Below are 16,514 nucleotides of genomic sequence, written 5' to 3' on the forward strand. Positions count from 1 at the left end.
TGCAATATCTTATCTGATAGGAAATCTCAGCCACAGACAGGTAAATGTTGTCATGAAATCGGAAGGTATTAGTGGCCCCTAGAAGGTGGCTGCAATATTTAATCATTAAAATCGCCTTAAAGCCTCCTGAATACAACCTCAAGGAAATTTTCAAAAATTAAGGATTGTTAACCGAGACTAGTCTAGTAAAAGGACACTAAATAATAATTATATTATTATTAGTAAGTATTTCGGTAGAAGCCTTATCTGACAAATAAATTGGCATTTTTTTGATTCAAAAAAAATAATGAGTCGAAATTTCGTTTTTAATCAGGGGGATACTGATAACATAACAAATAACAATAGGTATAGGCACTAGGTAATTTGGGTTCGTTTTAACTTTTATCAAATTAAAAATTAAAATAAAGGAGAATGTTCACAGGAACAAAGGTTTATCCACTTTTTATGTAGCGCCATTTTAAATTTTAATAGACTATTCTTACAATAATCAATTACACGCGGCTCATAAGACCTTGCTCGAACTGATAATAAAAAACCTAACTCCAGAAGGTCTAAAGTGCCGGGAAAATCACGTCGCTATAGTTAGCGAGTATGTCTCGGATTCATAATTTTCATCAATAATTCCCCATCCCCTAAGTTTACCGTAGATATTCAGTTAAAAAATTCCTGAATGAGCCAATCGAATGTATAAACCTCTTTAACCTAATTTTTCCTTACTTTTTAATGAAGTTATAAATTTTATAAATAACAGAGTTTTTGAATTTTTCCCCATTACTAGTCAAGAGTTAGCCATTATGGCTTCCCTATTCTTAGTTTTGGTTTTAGTGACAGCGTTTGACCCCGGCTTCACTTATGTTTTGGGTAAGGAATCAAATTGGTATTTGCTTATATACAGGATGTTTGGTAATTAGTATATTATGACGACACGTACCCGTGCTACTTTGATCTGGTAAATACAATGCTGAAGTAAAATGACGAAATAAAATTATAAAAATTTCCATACAAAATTTTAATTTTTTTTTTATGTCCAAGTTTTCATGGCCCTAACGTGCCCTAACTCATTGAGATCGTTGGCCTTGGCATATCTAAATATGGCCAACGATCTCAGTGAGTTAGAGCACGGTAGGGTCATGAAAACTTTGACATAATTTTTTTTTTAAATTTTGTATGGATTTTTTTTTTAATTTTATTTCATCATTATACTTCAGCATTGTATTTATCAGATCAAAGTAGGATCGGCACGTGTCGTCTTTATATACTAATTACCAAACAGCCTGTATAAGGACACTAGATTATACCCGCGACTTCGTCCGCGTGGATTTAGTTTTTTGAAAATCCCACGGGATTCCACGGGATTTGTATAAAAAACCTTAATCCATGTGGATTAAGTCACGGGTATCGTGTAGAAATACATAGATGGACGACTCCTCTAATCTTCCAAATAACCTTTCCATCCAGGACTATATCAAGACAAGTGTAAATTAAAAATTTCTAACACCCCCGACAAGTGAAGGTTACAGTAACTAGAAAAGAGCTGATAACTTTCAAACGGCTGAACCGATTTTCTTGGATTATAGCTAAGAACACTCTCGATCAAAACAAGAACAAAAAAAAAAAAACAAAAAAAAAACAAAATTAAAATCGATTAGTTTAGGAGATACGATGTCACAGACAGATACACACATCAAACTTATAACACCCCTCTTTTTGGGTCGGGGGTTAGTAAAATAATTTCAATTTTGCAGAAGGCGAATCGAAAACTTTGAAGTGGCCACCCGCATATCACCTGAAAGGCGATGCAATTGATATTCTAACTGGTGTTATTAAACCTTTTGAAATATGGTAAGTGACTTACAATAATTTATTACTAGATACAATACCATTTTGGTTGCCTGGAAGAGATCCCTAGGTAGCGATAAGGCCGCCAAATTGTACTTACCTATACCTGCCTCTATTTTGTTTTGCTTTGTATGACGTGTTTTTCTGTACTAGTGTACATTAAGAGGGGTCTCTCCGTCACTCGCTTCATACAAACGTAGGTAGTTCCAATTTCATTTGAATATCAAGCAACCAAAGTCCATGAAATTTTGCAGACATATTCTAAAAACTAATATCTATGTCTGTGGTTTTCCAGATTTCTGTTAAAATATTCGGTTTCAAAGTTACGCGGTCTTAAAAATTTACATACAAATCTTTGAGCCCCTGTAATTTTAAAACTACATATTTTTAGAAAAATCTAAAACAGCACAGATATTATTTTCTAGAATATGTCTGCAAAATTTCATGGACTTTGGTTGCTTAATATTCAAATGAAATTGGAACTACTATTGTATGAAGCAAGTGACGGAGAGAGCCCTGTTAAAAGTATGTTCATTCATTCATTTATTGACACAGTACTAATTAATTAAAGCGGGGATTGTGAGGACATCCTATTTGAGAGGTCCGTGGTTCGATGCTGGGCATGCATCTCTAACTTTTCTTCAATCAATTTTTCGAACTACTTAAATGCTCTGCTCATTGCCACTTCAGCCAGACTACATTATGGGCCTCATCAGAAAGCTCAGAAGCACTCAACGGGCGTTGGAGGGCGAGTTTCCCTACGTTTAATTATGGTGCATGATACGGGTCTGCCCGCGAAATTATTATTATTATACGACAAAGTTGGCTAATGGCATTCTAATTCCGCCAGTGGCAGTATCATCTTCACAGGATTACATAAAAATTTTTACTTGAAAGAGTTCAGTTTAAGAAATTAGTCAAAATAATGAGTTTGACATGAGTTACTCACAAACAAGTCGATACTATAACTCATTTCTTAAAATGGACCCTTTCAAGTAAAGATTTTTATACAAACCTGTGAGGATGGTACTGTCATTGGCGCAATTAAAATCCCATAAGCCTACTTTGTCGTATTAGTTTACAAATTGCGAGAAACCAAATTAAATTTGAATTTCGTGGACAGACCCGTGCCATCATGTACCTTATTGCAGAAATTAGGAGATCCGTAGGAGAACCTAACCGATATAGTACAACGGGTTGGGAAGCTAAGGGCCGGCGCACATATGGCGGAGCGCAGCGCAGAGCATGCCCGCGAAGTTTTCTAATCGCGTGATACATTATGCGAATTTCTACCAGAGAATACGCGAGCACGCGCGGGACTGCGCGCGGATACGCGAGTATCCGCACGGATGCACAATTGATTTTAGACATTATTTCAATGAGGGCAATGTCGATAATATTTTGACTGTGAAAAATGCTCTGCGCTGCGCTCCGCCATATGTGCGCCGGATGCCGGGCTCTGACTCACTATTTCTATTTTTTGTAACCTGTCATTTGTGTTTTGTGGTACTATAAAGTATTTACATACAGACATATTGTTTACCTCTAAATGTTGTTTTAGGTACAGCGATAAATTGAACCAATCTCGCGTGGACTACTATGGAGGCACTGTCAAGCATTACATCGTCGGTGAAAACGATGAGAAATACGGGAAAGAGTTTGTCGTAAGTAATTACGCCATGTTTTCCTTTAAGAGAAGTAACCCTAAAGCCGGAATCAAATTATAATGATTTCTTTATAGGATTCCGTACCTCAAAAAGAAACACCTACGTGTGAACAGATACTTGGGAATACATGTATATTTTGTTCTATATGGACGCTTTTTAACCGATGTTAAAAACCTCTCGTGTCAATGAGGCCTAAGGCCCGATATCCACCTAAGTGGAGAGGAGAGGAGATAATATGTGTTCCGTCGACCAATCAGATTCATAAATAGATACGCGAAAAAATTATCACGTCATTTTGTAAAAATCTGATTGGTTGACTGTACACATCTCTTCTTATCTCCCTCCGCCTAGGTGGATACCGGGCCTTAGTCGTTTGTTTCCACCTAAATGTGCTCCTCAGCGCTTTTCAGACAAATTACAAACGTACTTAGTTTGAATACTAGCCAATCTTTAATGTTTTGTAGTTAGTCACTTTCTAGAAACAAAATACATATTTACATATATCTATGACTGCGGTTTCCAGATTTTTGTAAACTAGGTATACTGTATAGGTTAGGGTGATCCTCATTTTTCGACTTTTGAATTATCCCCGGGGCACTTTCTCATTTGATTATAGACCTCTAAATATGAAATAAGTTTTTTTTTGTTTTTTGTTTTGTTAAGATTTAGAGGTCGCTACCAGCTGTCAAAATAAAATTTTTCTTAGGAATAAGGACCACCCTAGTATAGGTATCTGTAATTTGCCATATTTTTGTAGAAATATGATGATGACTAAATAAATATTTTTAGGTCAACCCCGTAACAAATGAAGAAGAAACGAATGTAAATGTGTGCAAAGAAAAGGACTTTGAAGGTCCGGCAACGAATTTCCTGGGATCCGTCGCCGATTTCGAATATCAAGGTAAAGTTACCATCGATGAGATATTTGTTAGCGATCATTGTTAGGGTACCGTGGTCAAGAAGGAACTCTTATAGTTTTTTTCGCCTGTCCGTCCATCCGCGGCTTAACACAGAGCCTCTTATAATAGTACTTTTAAGAAGATACTAGAAAGAATTTGAATGAGAATCTGGTACAGATAGGTATGTATGTATGTATGTCACTATCCCGCCATGACTTTTAAATATCTGAATAGATTAATATTTGAATATAAGTATGAATTTTCACGTTGAAATCCTTACAGGTATAACCTCGAGTGACACAGTCATGTTTTTAAGACATTGTTTTTAACAAGAAGTTTGTAGATTCCCAGTAAGAAAGGATTTTCAGAAACTCCTCTCGAGCGAGGTCGATGGAGGAGCTTTTTTTTTTTTTTGTTGACGCTGGGGAATGCATTTACGCATCCCCCCGGAGGGCGGGTATGTGGGACTCGCCGGCCGAGGCGACCGGAATACCCACTAAACCCCAGCGGCGCTACTGCGCGTCGCCTGGCGACTGGGTCACGGGAACGGCCGAAGCAAACAACCGCAACACAGCCAGCGACGTCGGCCGAGGCAGACCCTCCACTGGGGACCTGCTCGGTCCCCACCACCGCACCTCCGGGACGCACCAACGAAGTGCGTCCCCCGACCCTGGGACGCGCATGTCGCCCGCGTCCCATCCTACGCTTCGTCCACTGTGCCCTCTGCTAGTCAGAAGGACACGCGGAGAAACCTCCCCCCTGCCAGGTCATTAGCCATAGCCAACAATATCTCCGAAGAGAAATTATTAGCCATGTTACCGGGGCGCACCGGCCCGAACACTGCTCTTCCCCTCGGACGCATCCAAAAGGGACCAGCAGCATCCAGGCACACTGGGAGGTTACCTGGCTGGCGCCCCTCGATGGAGGAGCTAGTCTAACGAAAAACTGACTGATTGACTGACTGACTATAAACGCACAGTTCAAACTACTAGACGGATCGGGTTGAAATTTGACATGCAGATAGCTATTATGACGTAAGCATCCGCTAAGAAATATTTTTTGAAAATCCCTAAGGGAGTGAAATAGGGGTTTGGAAGTGTAATAGAAGCGGACGAAGTCGCGGGCATAAGCTAATCATTAGTAATTCAGTACAATACATTCCCCGTAACTACAAAAATAAATAATTTTCAGGCCAAGAAACTTACAACGACAGGGTACTCGACGTGTGGAAGTACTACAAGAATGAAGAAGATGACCAGAAAGTAGAACAGATGCTGTATGCTTACCAAGACGCAGATGGCTTCGATATACCTGTGGTGTGAGTATTTGTAGACTACGGAACCTTCTCCAAGTGAGTTCAACTCGTGCTTGATCGGTTTTAGGGTTCGGTAACTCAAAAGGAAAAATGAACCCTTATAGGATAACTTCGTTATGACCGTTTTACTCAGGAATGCGTGGAGATATCAAGTTGAAAAAAATACGAAATACACAAGATCAAAAAATATGGCTTTTTATGCCACTCTCGCAAAGGAATCAAATCTATAGGTACCTATTTACTTTAAGTGGAATCATGAAATTTGGCAAGAAGCACGTTGTATAGCATAAGTAAAGGGAAAACTTGGAAAATCATGATTTGTAGTTATATCATATTAAAATACATTTATATTTTTTTTTTTTTTTTTTTTTTAGTATGTTTTGCTGGCAACCCTCCGACATGGTTATCGGAGACTTTGTATAGCTTAACACGGCATTTTTTTTTTTTTTTAACCTTGTTCTGTTCTGATTGTCATGAAACAGGTTTTTTTTTTGTACTGTGATCATGATTTCTATGCTAAAGCCTTAGTTTTTTACTTTATTCTATTAAGCTGCTGTTTATATGCATATGTAACATATTATTCCATTAATATATTATATACATAATTTCTTACATATTCTACTTATTTATCTATTTATCTTATTTTACTTTTACAATAATTATGGGCTCTAATATTAATTAGCTACTATCTTGTCTTATTTCTATCTAATGTTTTATTTACTACACATGTACAAAATTTTAAAAACCTTTTTCTTACTTTACTGTTCATAATAATTTCAGGGATCGACTGCAGGGTTAAATTTACTTTTATTATTTGCTGTAGGTCTTCCCGTGCTCTTTCGTATCTAGGGCATTCTATAATGGCATGCAAAGCAGTCTCGTCTTGTTCCGGGTCACAGACACATGACGGGCTATCCTTACATTTAAATTTGTAAAGATAGGCGGCAAAACCTCCATGTCCAGTCATTGCCTGAACCAAAATTGGTGTTAGGTTTATTTCCCTTACAAATTTGTACGCCAGTTCCACTGTGGGGAAATATACTTTAGTTGTGCTTGCAGTTTCGCCTTCTATATATTTTTGGTTCCACTGATTTATAGTCTCCTTCCTTATGATTTTCTTTATATAGGATACTGGGCATTTGTCATAGTCTGCTTGTGTTCTTAATTCGTTTGCTGCCTCCTTTGCTAGCATGTCTGCCCTCTCGTTGCCCGGCACCCCTACGTGGGCTCGTATCCAGAATAATTTTACGAGTTTACCTATTTCTTCTAATTTTATTAAATTATTTTTTATAGCGAAGCCTAATGGATGAAAAACTTGTATGTTTTTTAGTAATTCTAGAGAGGATCTCGAATCACTGAATATATTCACCTGATTTGTAGTCGTTTTAAAGGCATATTCTGTGGCCTGATAGAGCGCGTACAGCTCTGCCTGAAAAACTGTACAATAAGCCTCGAGACGAAACTTTTTATTGTGCGTTTCTTCCCTATCTTCCCAACAGGTCAGAGCTGCACCCACTCCATCTTCTGTCTTGCTTCCATCAGTGAATATATTCAGTCCTGTTATTCCGTGCGCAACTAATGTCAGTTCTTCCATATCTTCTAAACAAGAAAATTCTATATTCGGCTCCTTGGCGGGGTGAGGAGCAAAAAGGAAGCAGACTCTATTTTCGATTTCCTTATCAGTTAATATCAACGGCGGTCTACCTCTTTTCGCATCGTAAAGCTGCGCAGCTTCTCTGATTCTTGCATCCAATGGAATGAGTCCGGCAAGAACCACTGCTGCGTTATAGGACACTGTGCGATAGGATTTACATATCTTTTGTGCGAATACTCTTTGCACAGCACGTAATTTCTTTTGTGTTGTGATTTTTTCTACGGCCGGCGCCCATGTGCTGGATGAGTACATTATTATCGGTTCAATTACCGCTTTGTATATCGTTCTGATAATTTCCGGATTCAGTCCCCACTGTATTTTTGCTGTTCGAGCTAATGGCGTATAGATATTTATGGCTTTCTTACATATGTTTTGAACATGACTATTAAACGTTAATTTGTGATCAATCGTAAGTCCAAGTATTTTTATTTCATTGACGATCTGTATTGGAGTTCCTCCCATGCTTATACGTGGGTTGTCGACTTTACGTTTCCTCGTAACCATCATAGCATTAGTTTTATGAGGTGCAAATCGTAATTTATTAGCGCATCCCCACTCATAAGCACGTTGAAGAACTCTTTCAGCTTTTTCTTCTATTTCACGTATTGAATCTCCGGAAATTACCAGAACGATATCATCGGCAAAGGCTTGGCAATGAACTATTGTTTCGTCAAAGCTGTCTATTAATGGGTCTAGTAAGATATTCCATAGCGTTGGGCCACTTATGGAACCTTGAACACAACCTTTTGTTGCGTCCTTCTTATATTCGGTATCGGAGTATCGTACAATAACCTTTCTATTTTCCAAATAACTCTGTGTTAGTTTTCTCAGATTTTGAGGACATCGTTTTTCAGCTAGTTGTATTTTAATAGCCGGCCACCAAGCATTGTCGAAGGCTCCCTCTATGTCCAGTGATACAATCACGCTGATTAGTTTCTTCGTAATATTTTCTCTAATGTGTTGTACTAGGTCATAGAGGGAGTCCTCCGTACTTCGCTGTGGTACGAACCCATATTGCCTCGTGTTGGCTTTAGGCAACATATGCCATCTTATTCTTCTAATAAACATCTTTTCAAGAATCTTACCTAGAACAGATAATAAACCTATAGGTCTGTATGATTTTGGCTCATTATAATCGCTTTTACCCGGTTTTCTTATAACGAGAATTGCTGCCTCTTTCCACTGTTGTGGAAAATAAGACAGTTCTAAACATTTGTTAAGGATACACAGAAAAATTTCTTTATCCACATTAATCGCTGCTGTACAAATATCTGCCGTGAATCCATCCAGGCCTGGTGCTTTACTGGGATTAAAACTATTCACTGCACTTATTAGTTCTACGATTGTAAATGGGGGATCCTGTGTATCGTCATTTATTTCCCTACAAAATTCTTCCGCTCTTTTTCTTTTTATTTTATGTTCTGGCATATCACTTTGTTCATCATCCTCTGGGAAGAATGTTTTTGCTAGGAGCTCTGCTGATTCTTTGGGATCGAGTGTTATTCCATCTTTTATTAGTGGTATATCTTCTCGACGTTTATTAGTTCTACGAATTACTCTATAAATACTGTCCCACATGCTTTCACGATCTTGTTTTGTACAAAATTGCTTCCAACTTTCTGTTTGTCTTATCCTTGCTTCAGTTTCATATCTCTCTTTTGCTTGCAAATATTCATCCACTACGTGTTGCCTTCGTCTAGCCGCTGCACATGGTATTCTCCTCTTTTTAGTTTTCAATTCCTGTCTCATTTCTTATTTATATTTGCAATTGCAGATAATTTGAGTTATCAATTAATTACACGTATTCCTTTAAGGTAAGGAACCCTCTGAACGCGAGTTTGACTCGCACTTGACCGGTTTTATACACTTGTCGGCGGTGTTCCCACTAGATTACAATTACTGGGGTTATTCAAAGGGCGGACCAACAAATTACTAAAAGGCCGGCAACGCATCGATGGTACCTCTGGTGCTGCAAATTTTCATGGGCGGCGGTAATCACTTAACATCAGGTGACCCGCCTGCTCACTTGCTTGCTATTTTATTATTTAACTCTGTTACGTTTGCATTGTTGACAGACGAGAAGTAAAAGCCAGCAACCTATGGATTGGTACGCTGAAAGATCACACCGTGTCCCGGTATTACGACTTCAGTAAACCTGCAGATGCTGATCTGGACTATAATCTAGGTTTGTTTAATACTAGCGACCCATCCCGGCTTCGCACGGGTGGACATTTATTTTTTCTATTTTCCGGGATAAAATATAGCCTATACGGATTCGGAAGAATCCCTCTAAGTAATGGTAAAAGAAATTTTGAAATCGGTCCAGTAGTTTTTGAGCCTATTCAATACAAACATACAAAAATACAAAGGTTTCCTCTTTATAATATTAGTATAGATTAGCCTGTTTGTATAGATTTTGGTTGATTTCAATTTCGGTGGACGGTTTCTATCATTTCGGTGGCATCAAAATTTTAAACACATAATCTCATGAGTCTATAAGACATATTTTGAAGAGCATAAACAATAATAGGAAGAACAATAAACCATAGTTCTTTGAAAAAACTTAATAATGAAATTAATGCTTAGTATTATAATCAAGACGCACCACCTAGAGAATGCCCGCGACTTCGTCCGCGTGGATTTAGGTTTTTAAAGATCCCGTGGGAACTGTTTGATTTTCCGGGTTAAAAAGTAGCCTATGTGCTAATCCAGGATATAATCTATCTCCATTCTAAATTTCAGCCCAATCCGTCCCGTAGTTTTTGCGTGAAGTAGTAACAAACATACACACACACACTCACACATACACACATACTTTCGCCTTTATATTATAAGTGTTTTAGTGTGTGATAGTGAATTAGTGTGATGTACAGAAATCGACCAGTTTTGTTATACCTAAGTACTATGTTTTCAGACGCAACTTGCAAAGACACTGTCAAATCTTCCGATTTTATGGAGAAATTGCACCTTTCGTCCGATGTTGAAAAGGCGTTTGCCAGGTGAATATACATTCCGTTAACATACACTAAGCTATACCACCAAGAACTATGCCAATAATTACTTATTCAAATTAATTAGCAAAATAGAGTTTTTTTTAAAGAATGTGTTATTTCTGTTACAAGTAAACTAGTAGCTATTCGAACGTGTTTTTAACCCCCGACCCAAAAAAAGGGGTGTTATAAGTTTGACGTGTGTATCTGTGTATCTGTGTATCTGTCTGTGGCATCGTAGCTCCTAAACTAATGCACCGATTTTAATTTAGTTTTTTTGTTTGAAAAGTGGCTTGATCGAGATTGTTCTTAGCTATAATCCAAGAAAATCCGTTCAGCCGTTTGCAAGTTATCAGCTCTTTTCTAGTTACTGTAACCTTCACTTGTCGGGGGTGTTATATACACTTGTTGATGATTTTTTTCCAGAGGACCATATAATTATAATAATATAACATTACACAACTTTTTTTAACAACGCTTTTCTACATTTTGCCATCCAATTCGCCCGATTTTGAGGCATCCGATTTTTTGCCAAAGCAAAATCAATATTTGAACAAAATCTATATCGGGACTCCAGAATTATAGTCATCGTAAAAAGGAAACGTTCCAAAATTTTTAAAAACCGCTGAGTACTAAGCGTGTAGAAACAAAAGAAGTTACCTTCCTTTCGCATGTATGGATTACATATTATGTGTATCCGATATATACCTAAAAGTATTCTTATTTAAAGAAATAAAAATTTCTAAGAGCTTTGGAATCATCAATAATGCACTATCACTGGTTTCGAATGCCTCTCTTACGGAGAAGATTTGAATGGTTTGGAATCTTTTGGAATGGTTTATTTCATTTTTGACACTGCATGCAATGATATTATACACATATTATCATCGACGGTATGTTTTACGTTGTATACATGTTGCATATTAATATTTTTGTTTCAGCTATATCAATCGTCACAACAAAAACTATGGAGACGACCACGAGATGAGGAAGGAAATATTCCAAAATAATTGGAGGTAAAATATTTTCCATTTTGTGACACTATATACTTTTGCATGATGCATCTCACAGAACGACGTTTACCTGAAAGTTGTATCATCAAGGGCATCCAATCAATCATTTATTTATTTGTTCTAAATGCAGGTTAACAAAGATTTTTTTTACATCATTCAACTAGATATATGATTTTTTTACAGTAGGATATTATCTGGCTATAAATTTTAGTAGTTACCTTTTCGATGTATTCAGCTTGTTACCTTGACCAACGGTGATTCTATGGAGATATTGCTGTTTATTCGATTTCACGTGGAAAAGGATAGAATTCCTTTTAGATCTGTTGTTTTTGTGTATTACCGAAATAGCTATATTCAACGAAATCGTCTCACTTAAAACGTAAAACTGATCCTTAGTCATTTTCAGACGAGTCGTAGAACACAACAAGAAAAATCTGGGCTACACGCTGACCTTGAACAAGTTCTCCGACTGGACTGAAGAGGAGCTGGCTAACCTAAAGGGTACCAGACTCTCGGGCGAGCACGTGGGATCTGTTCCCTTTCCACATACCGAGGAGGAGGTTGAAGCACTGGTCCAGGAGTTGCCAGACTACTACGATATGAGGATCGAAGGCTACATCACTTCTGTTAAAAGTAAGTCAAAATTTATTTTGAGGAAAATTTGCTCATTGCTCAACAATTCTTCAACTCTGTTCATGATCACCGTTCTGGCACTGAAGAAACCGCTAGCGATCAGTGTTAGTACCTACTCTTTACCACTTACAGTCCGGGTATCTTTAAAACAAGAGTGAATTGGTTAACGTTCCATCCCATTTTAGTCCCGTCCCGCATCATCACTTTCCATCGGGTGTCATTGTGGTCAAGCGTGCACCTATATTGGATAAAAAACAATGGCAACGGTAGAACTCAGGTCAAATAGTTCCTGAGCACAATCTAGTCTCTGTTGAGATTGGCTGCCGAAGCCGGTCATGTCTGGTCTGGAAAACGAATGACATTATTTTATTTTTTTAGATCAAGGGACCTGCGGCTCATGCTGGGCGTTCTCGACAACGGCCGCTGTGGAAGGAGCTCTGGCCCGCAGCAATGGCGGCAGGGATCTCGATCTTGCTGAGCAGTCGATGGTTGACTGCGCTTGGGGGTAAGTAAGTCATTCTGCGGTGTGCAGTTACACCAGCACGGAGAAAACGTGTCTGCTTAAATAGAGCGGGCACTCAGGCTGATATCTACAGAGCGCATATAGATCTCTGTATAAGTCTGTCTCATTTTAACTTCGTTCTGAGCTAAGTCAAAGTACCTACGCTCTGTAGATCTTGGCCTGCGACCTTACACTCAGGCTGAGATTTCAAGTGTACTTTAACTTTGCGTAGGCTCAGGCTCAAGACACAGTATTAACGTTTCTCACATAATGTCCGTAATATAGACATGTTTCGTTCAAACACTGTGGCTGAGTACAGAGCGCACTTTGATTTTTCTCAAACTTAAGACACTGTTAGAATGAGACAGCGTTATACCGCTGGCAGAAATCCGTCTCGTTTTAACTGAAACTTAGGTCTAAGCAAAGTCAAAATGCACTCTACAGATTTCAACCTTTCAATTTAGTTTGAGCATAATGAAAGAACGCTCTAATAGAGTCTATTAAGCAAGCTACTTCATAGGTTCTAGTTGTTTAAAGTCACATATAACGATACCTAGAAATTCCAATGCCAAATACCTAGAAATACCAATATGCTTGACATTTTCAGTTTCGGCAACGTGGGATGTGCAGGTGGTCTAGTAGATGGTGCCTACAAATACATCCTCAAACATGGTCTTCCAACGCAAATGGAATATGGGCTATATTTGGACGAGGTAAATGGGGCAGCTAAAATATTGACCGGGTTTTAGAAGTGAAACTTCTTTATGAGTTTATCATAATTATGTGAAGGAAGTAATAGTGACAGATATGTTGTCACCTGGACCCATCGATTTTAGAATCGCCTTAGTTTGTTTATTCGCAAAATAAAGAATCATTTCATTTCATTTCATTTCATTTCATTTCATATTCTGAGCCTGGACCAGTGGATTTAACCACTGGTTCAGATTCAAAGGGTGCCAATAAGACTATTACTACGTCTCCACTGTCCGTCCGTCTATTCATCTGTCTGTTTTCTGTCCATCTATCTGCCAGTGCGTTGTATCATGGTTGTATCTAATTAATCGTAATGGACAATGCTGAAATTTTCACAGACTGTGTATTTATATTGCCACTAAACAACAAATAATAAAAAATTCAAAAAGGTGGCCATGTAAATAAAAAAGTACGTAAGTACGAAACACTTCGCATACTGGTTTTTATTTCCTTTCTTACCTAAAATTTCTTGTTTTTAATTAATTTGTTCTGATTGTTCCTTATTTAGATGGGTGAATGCCACCGAGAAAACATGACTTCGTTCTACAATATCAAAGGCTTCGCCGCGGTCCCTCCGCTCAGTGTCAACGCTATGAAGGTCGCGCTGTACAAGTACGGGCCCGTGACTGTGTCTATAAACGCGAACGACCCTCTTTCGGCATACAACAGTGGAATTTTCTTCGACCCCTCATGGTAAGCTAGTTTTTCAACTGCAACAAGATAAAATGGCGGATTTTAGCGCTTTAATGTGCCGGCTGAAAATGACGTAGTGCAAACCACAGTCAAAGTTTTTGAAAACTTTTTAAATTACTTTTTTGCAAAGAAGTTTGCAGTGATTTGTTTCACCTTTCCCTGGTGAATCTGAAAATGTATCGAGAGCTTGGCTTTAGGGAATTTCTGACGTCGGGTTGGAATGCATCCAGTGAGCGTACTAGAAACAGACTGCCGATTCGATAAAATTATAATGGATCTAGGATACAAAATATAGGTACAGAATGCCTTGTGGAGCCCATCAGAATTTTCTGACGGACAATTTCTGGTAATATCCAGTTGGGGTTCAGTGTTGGCTAAGGGAGTCTCAACGTAAACTACTTCACTAGCACAGTGACCCAAATCTTGGCCTCCAACTCTAGTAACGGCTTACACACTCTCGCTACCATGTACAGCTTCGTGGAAATAAGCTTGAAAATTTTTTAGGATTTTTCACGCTCATCCATTCAGCGATACCTTGGGCAACCCCCTACGATGTTTATCTATGATAATGTTAGATACTAAAAACTCAACTATGATCCTTCCCCCTCTTAGAGTATCCAAGCTAACAACTCCGTTGGCGTGGATATTTATCAGTTTAGTTTCTCTATTGTAAGATTGATCACCAATTCTTATCCTCTGGTGGTTGGAAGTAGAGAAATAACGGGTTCCTGGTTATTCCTCTGCCTTCGGTCACCATTTTTGCATCTGGTTGCTTTCACGAAAGTTTAAACATTTCTCCCGCAGTAACAGCGCACCTGCAAACCACGGCGTGGTCGTGGTGGGCTACGGCAAGAGAGACGGCGTGGACTACTGGATCGTCAAGAACTCGTGGGGCGAGGACTACGGCCAGGACGGCTACATCTTGATGTCTGCCACCAACAACAACTGCCATATACTCGAGTCTGCCTACTACCCTATTGTCTAGTGTCTAGTCAGAGGCAAGGCTTCGAAGAGAACTTCGATTACAAACATGTCTGGATAGAGCCTTTTTGTTGATTTGCATATAATAAGTAAGGGAGTCCAAAGGGATGTAAAGGGAGATATGTTTCTAAAATTACATATCTAAAAAATCAACTAGTCTCTAAATAGCAACTGTTTGAGGATTCCTAAAGTTATCCACTTAGTAGAGAACTTTTAGCAACATGCGCTCCTGAAATGACCATATCTTCCGCACGACCCACATAGTTTTCTTAAAAATCAACCAAGTTCATTAATAAGTTCCTTCATTTCTACCTTATCTATGTTTACAGTGGAAACTCGGGTTTACGTACAATTTCAAACTGCGAATTTTCAAGTTAAGCTTAAAATAAGCATTATTTTTTACTTATTTGTTATTGGTATTATGTTATCGAATTTAAAGAAATGTTTTATTTACGGAGAGTAATGAGTATACATCTAGTCATCTAAACTCTAAATGAATAAGATTGTTTCAAAATTGGCGCTTTTCACATAAAATATTATAGTAAGTGTGTAATATTATACAGATTAATTTCCGTGACGTTCTATCTAGACGTGTATTTAATCTGAAACTTAAGTGAGTAAAAGAACTTGGTATTGTTTAACGGAAACGATTATATGCAACGAATGACATTGAAATTCGTTAATTCTATGTATATATTGTACATACTAGCGTTAATAAATTCCACACGTGTAATCTAGTAAAGTGGTTTCATTTTTCTTCTTTCCTTAGCTTTACTTTTCCCATCTTATGCTGCATCTACACCAATTAATAAATACGCGCCACGACTCATATTTATCATAAAATATCACACTAATATTATAAAGGCGAAAGTTTGTATGTGTGTGTGTGTGTGTGTGTGTGTGTGTGTGTGTGTGTGTGTGTGTGTGTATGTTTGTTACTCCTTCACGCAAAAACTACTGGACGGATTTGGCTGAAATTTGGAATGGAGATAGATAATATCCTGGATTAGCACATAGGCTACTTTTTATCCCGGAAAACCAAAGAGTTCCCACGGGATTTCGAAAAACCTAAATCCACGCGGACGAAGTCGCGGGCGTCATCTAGTTGATAATAATTATTAAAATAGTAAAGTATGTTCACAAATGGTAACCGGGATGTCTTTACATAGAAAAATTGCTGATTTTTACGCCGACTGAAGCAATTGGCTCAGGAAGCTTTTTTTTATAGCACCGCGTGACCTAAACCTACTCTTAGAGGACAAGTTCGTGGCTTAACTGATCCATTTAATTATACCATATCATTTATTTTAAACCGTTCAAAAATGTATAACTGCACGCAGGGCGATGCAGTACTTGATATATTTTTGTACGTTAACTCACGCCTCCAAAGTATAATACCTTTTAGCGGTGTAAAAATGGACTAGTTACTTGAGTCATGGCTTGTACGGGTTAAGGTTTCACGAGTATATAGAGTAATAATATAGAGTCCAATTACATACCCACATATATACATACATACACAGACTGCTAAAATCACAACCCTTCCTTTCGGCTTTGCCGTAGTCGGGTAACAAG

General features: G+C 38.2%; 1 protein-coding gene across 1 annotated transcript; it reads left to right on the plus strand.

The window, feature by feature from the left end:
* The first annotated feature begins 758 nt into the window (after positions 1-758).
* On the plus strand, positions 759-15,475 carry LOC123865672 (cathepsin L-like proteinase). The gene is made up of 13 exons (XM_045906864.1): positions 759-861; positions 1,746-1,842; positions 3,401-3,503; positions 4,296-4,407; positions 5,597-5,723; positions 9,450-9,559; positions 10,289-10,373; positions 11,306-11,380; positions 11,784-12,010; positions 12,389-12,515; positions 13,120-13,225; positions 13,774-13,958; positions 14,763-15,475. Exons 1-13 carry the CDS (start codon positions 795-797, stop codon positions 14,941-14,943), a joined length of 1,602 nt encoding a protein of 533 aa, XP_045762820.1. The 5' UTR covers positions 759-794; the 3' UTR covers positions 14,944-15,475.
* Positions 15,476-16,514: the final 1,039 nt, after the last annotated feature.

Source organism: Maniola jurtina, chromosome 5, assembly GCF_905333055.1.
Source record: "Maniola jurtina chromosome 5, ilManJurt1.1, whole genome shotgun sequence".
In the NCBI taxonomy this organism is placed as follows: domain Eukaryota; kingdom Metazoa; phylum Arthropoda; class Insecta; order Lepidoptera; family Nymphalidae; genus Maniola; species Maniola jurtina.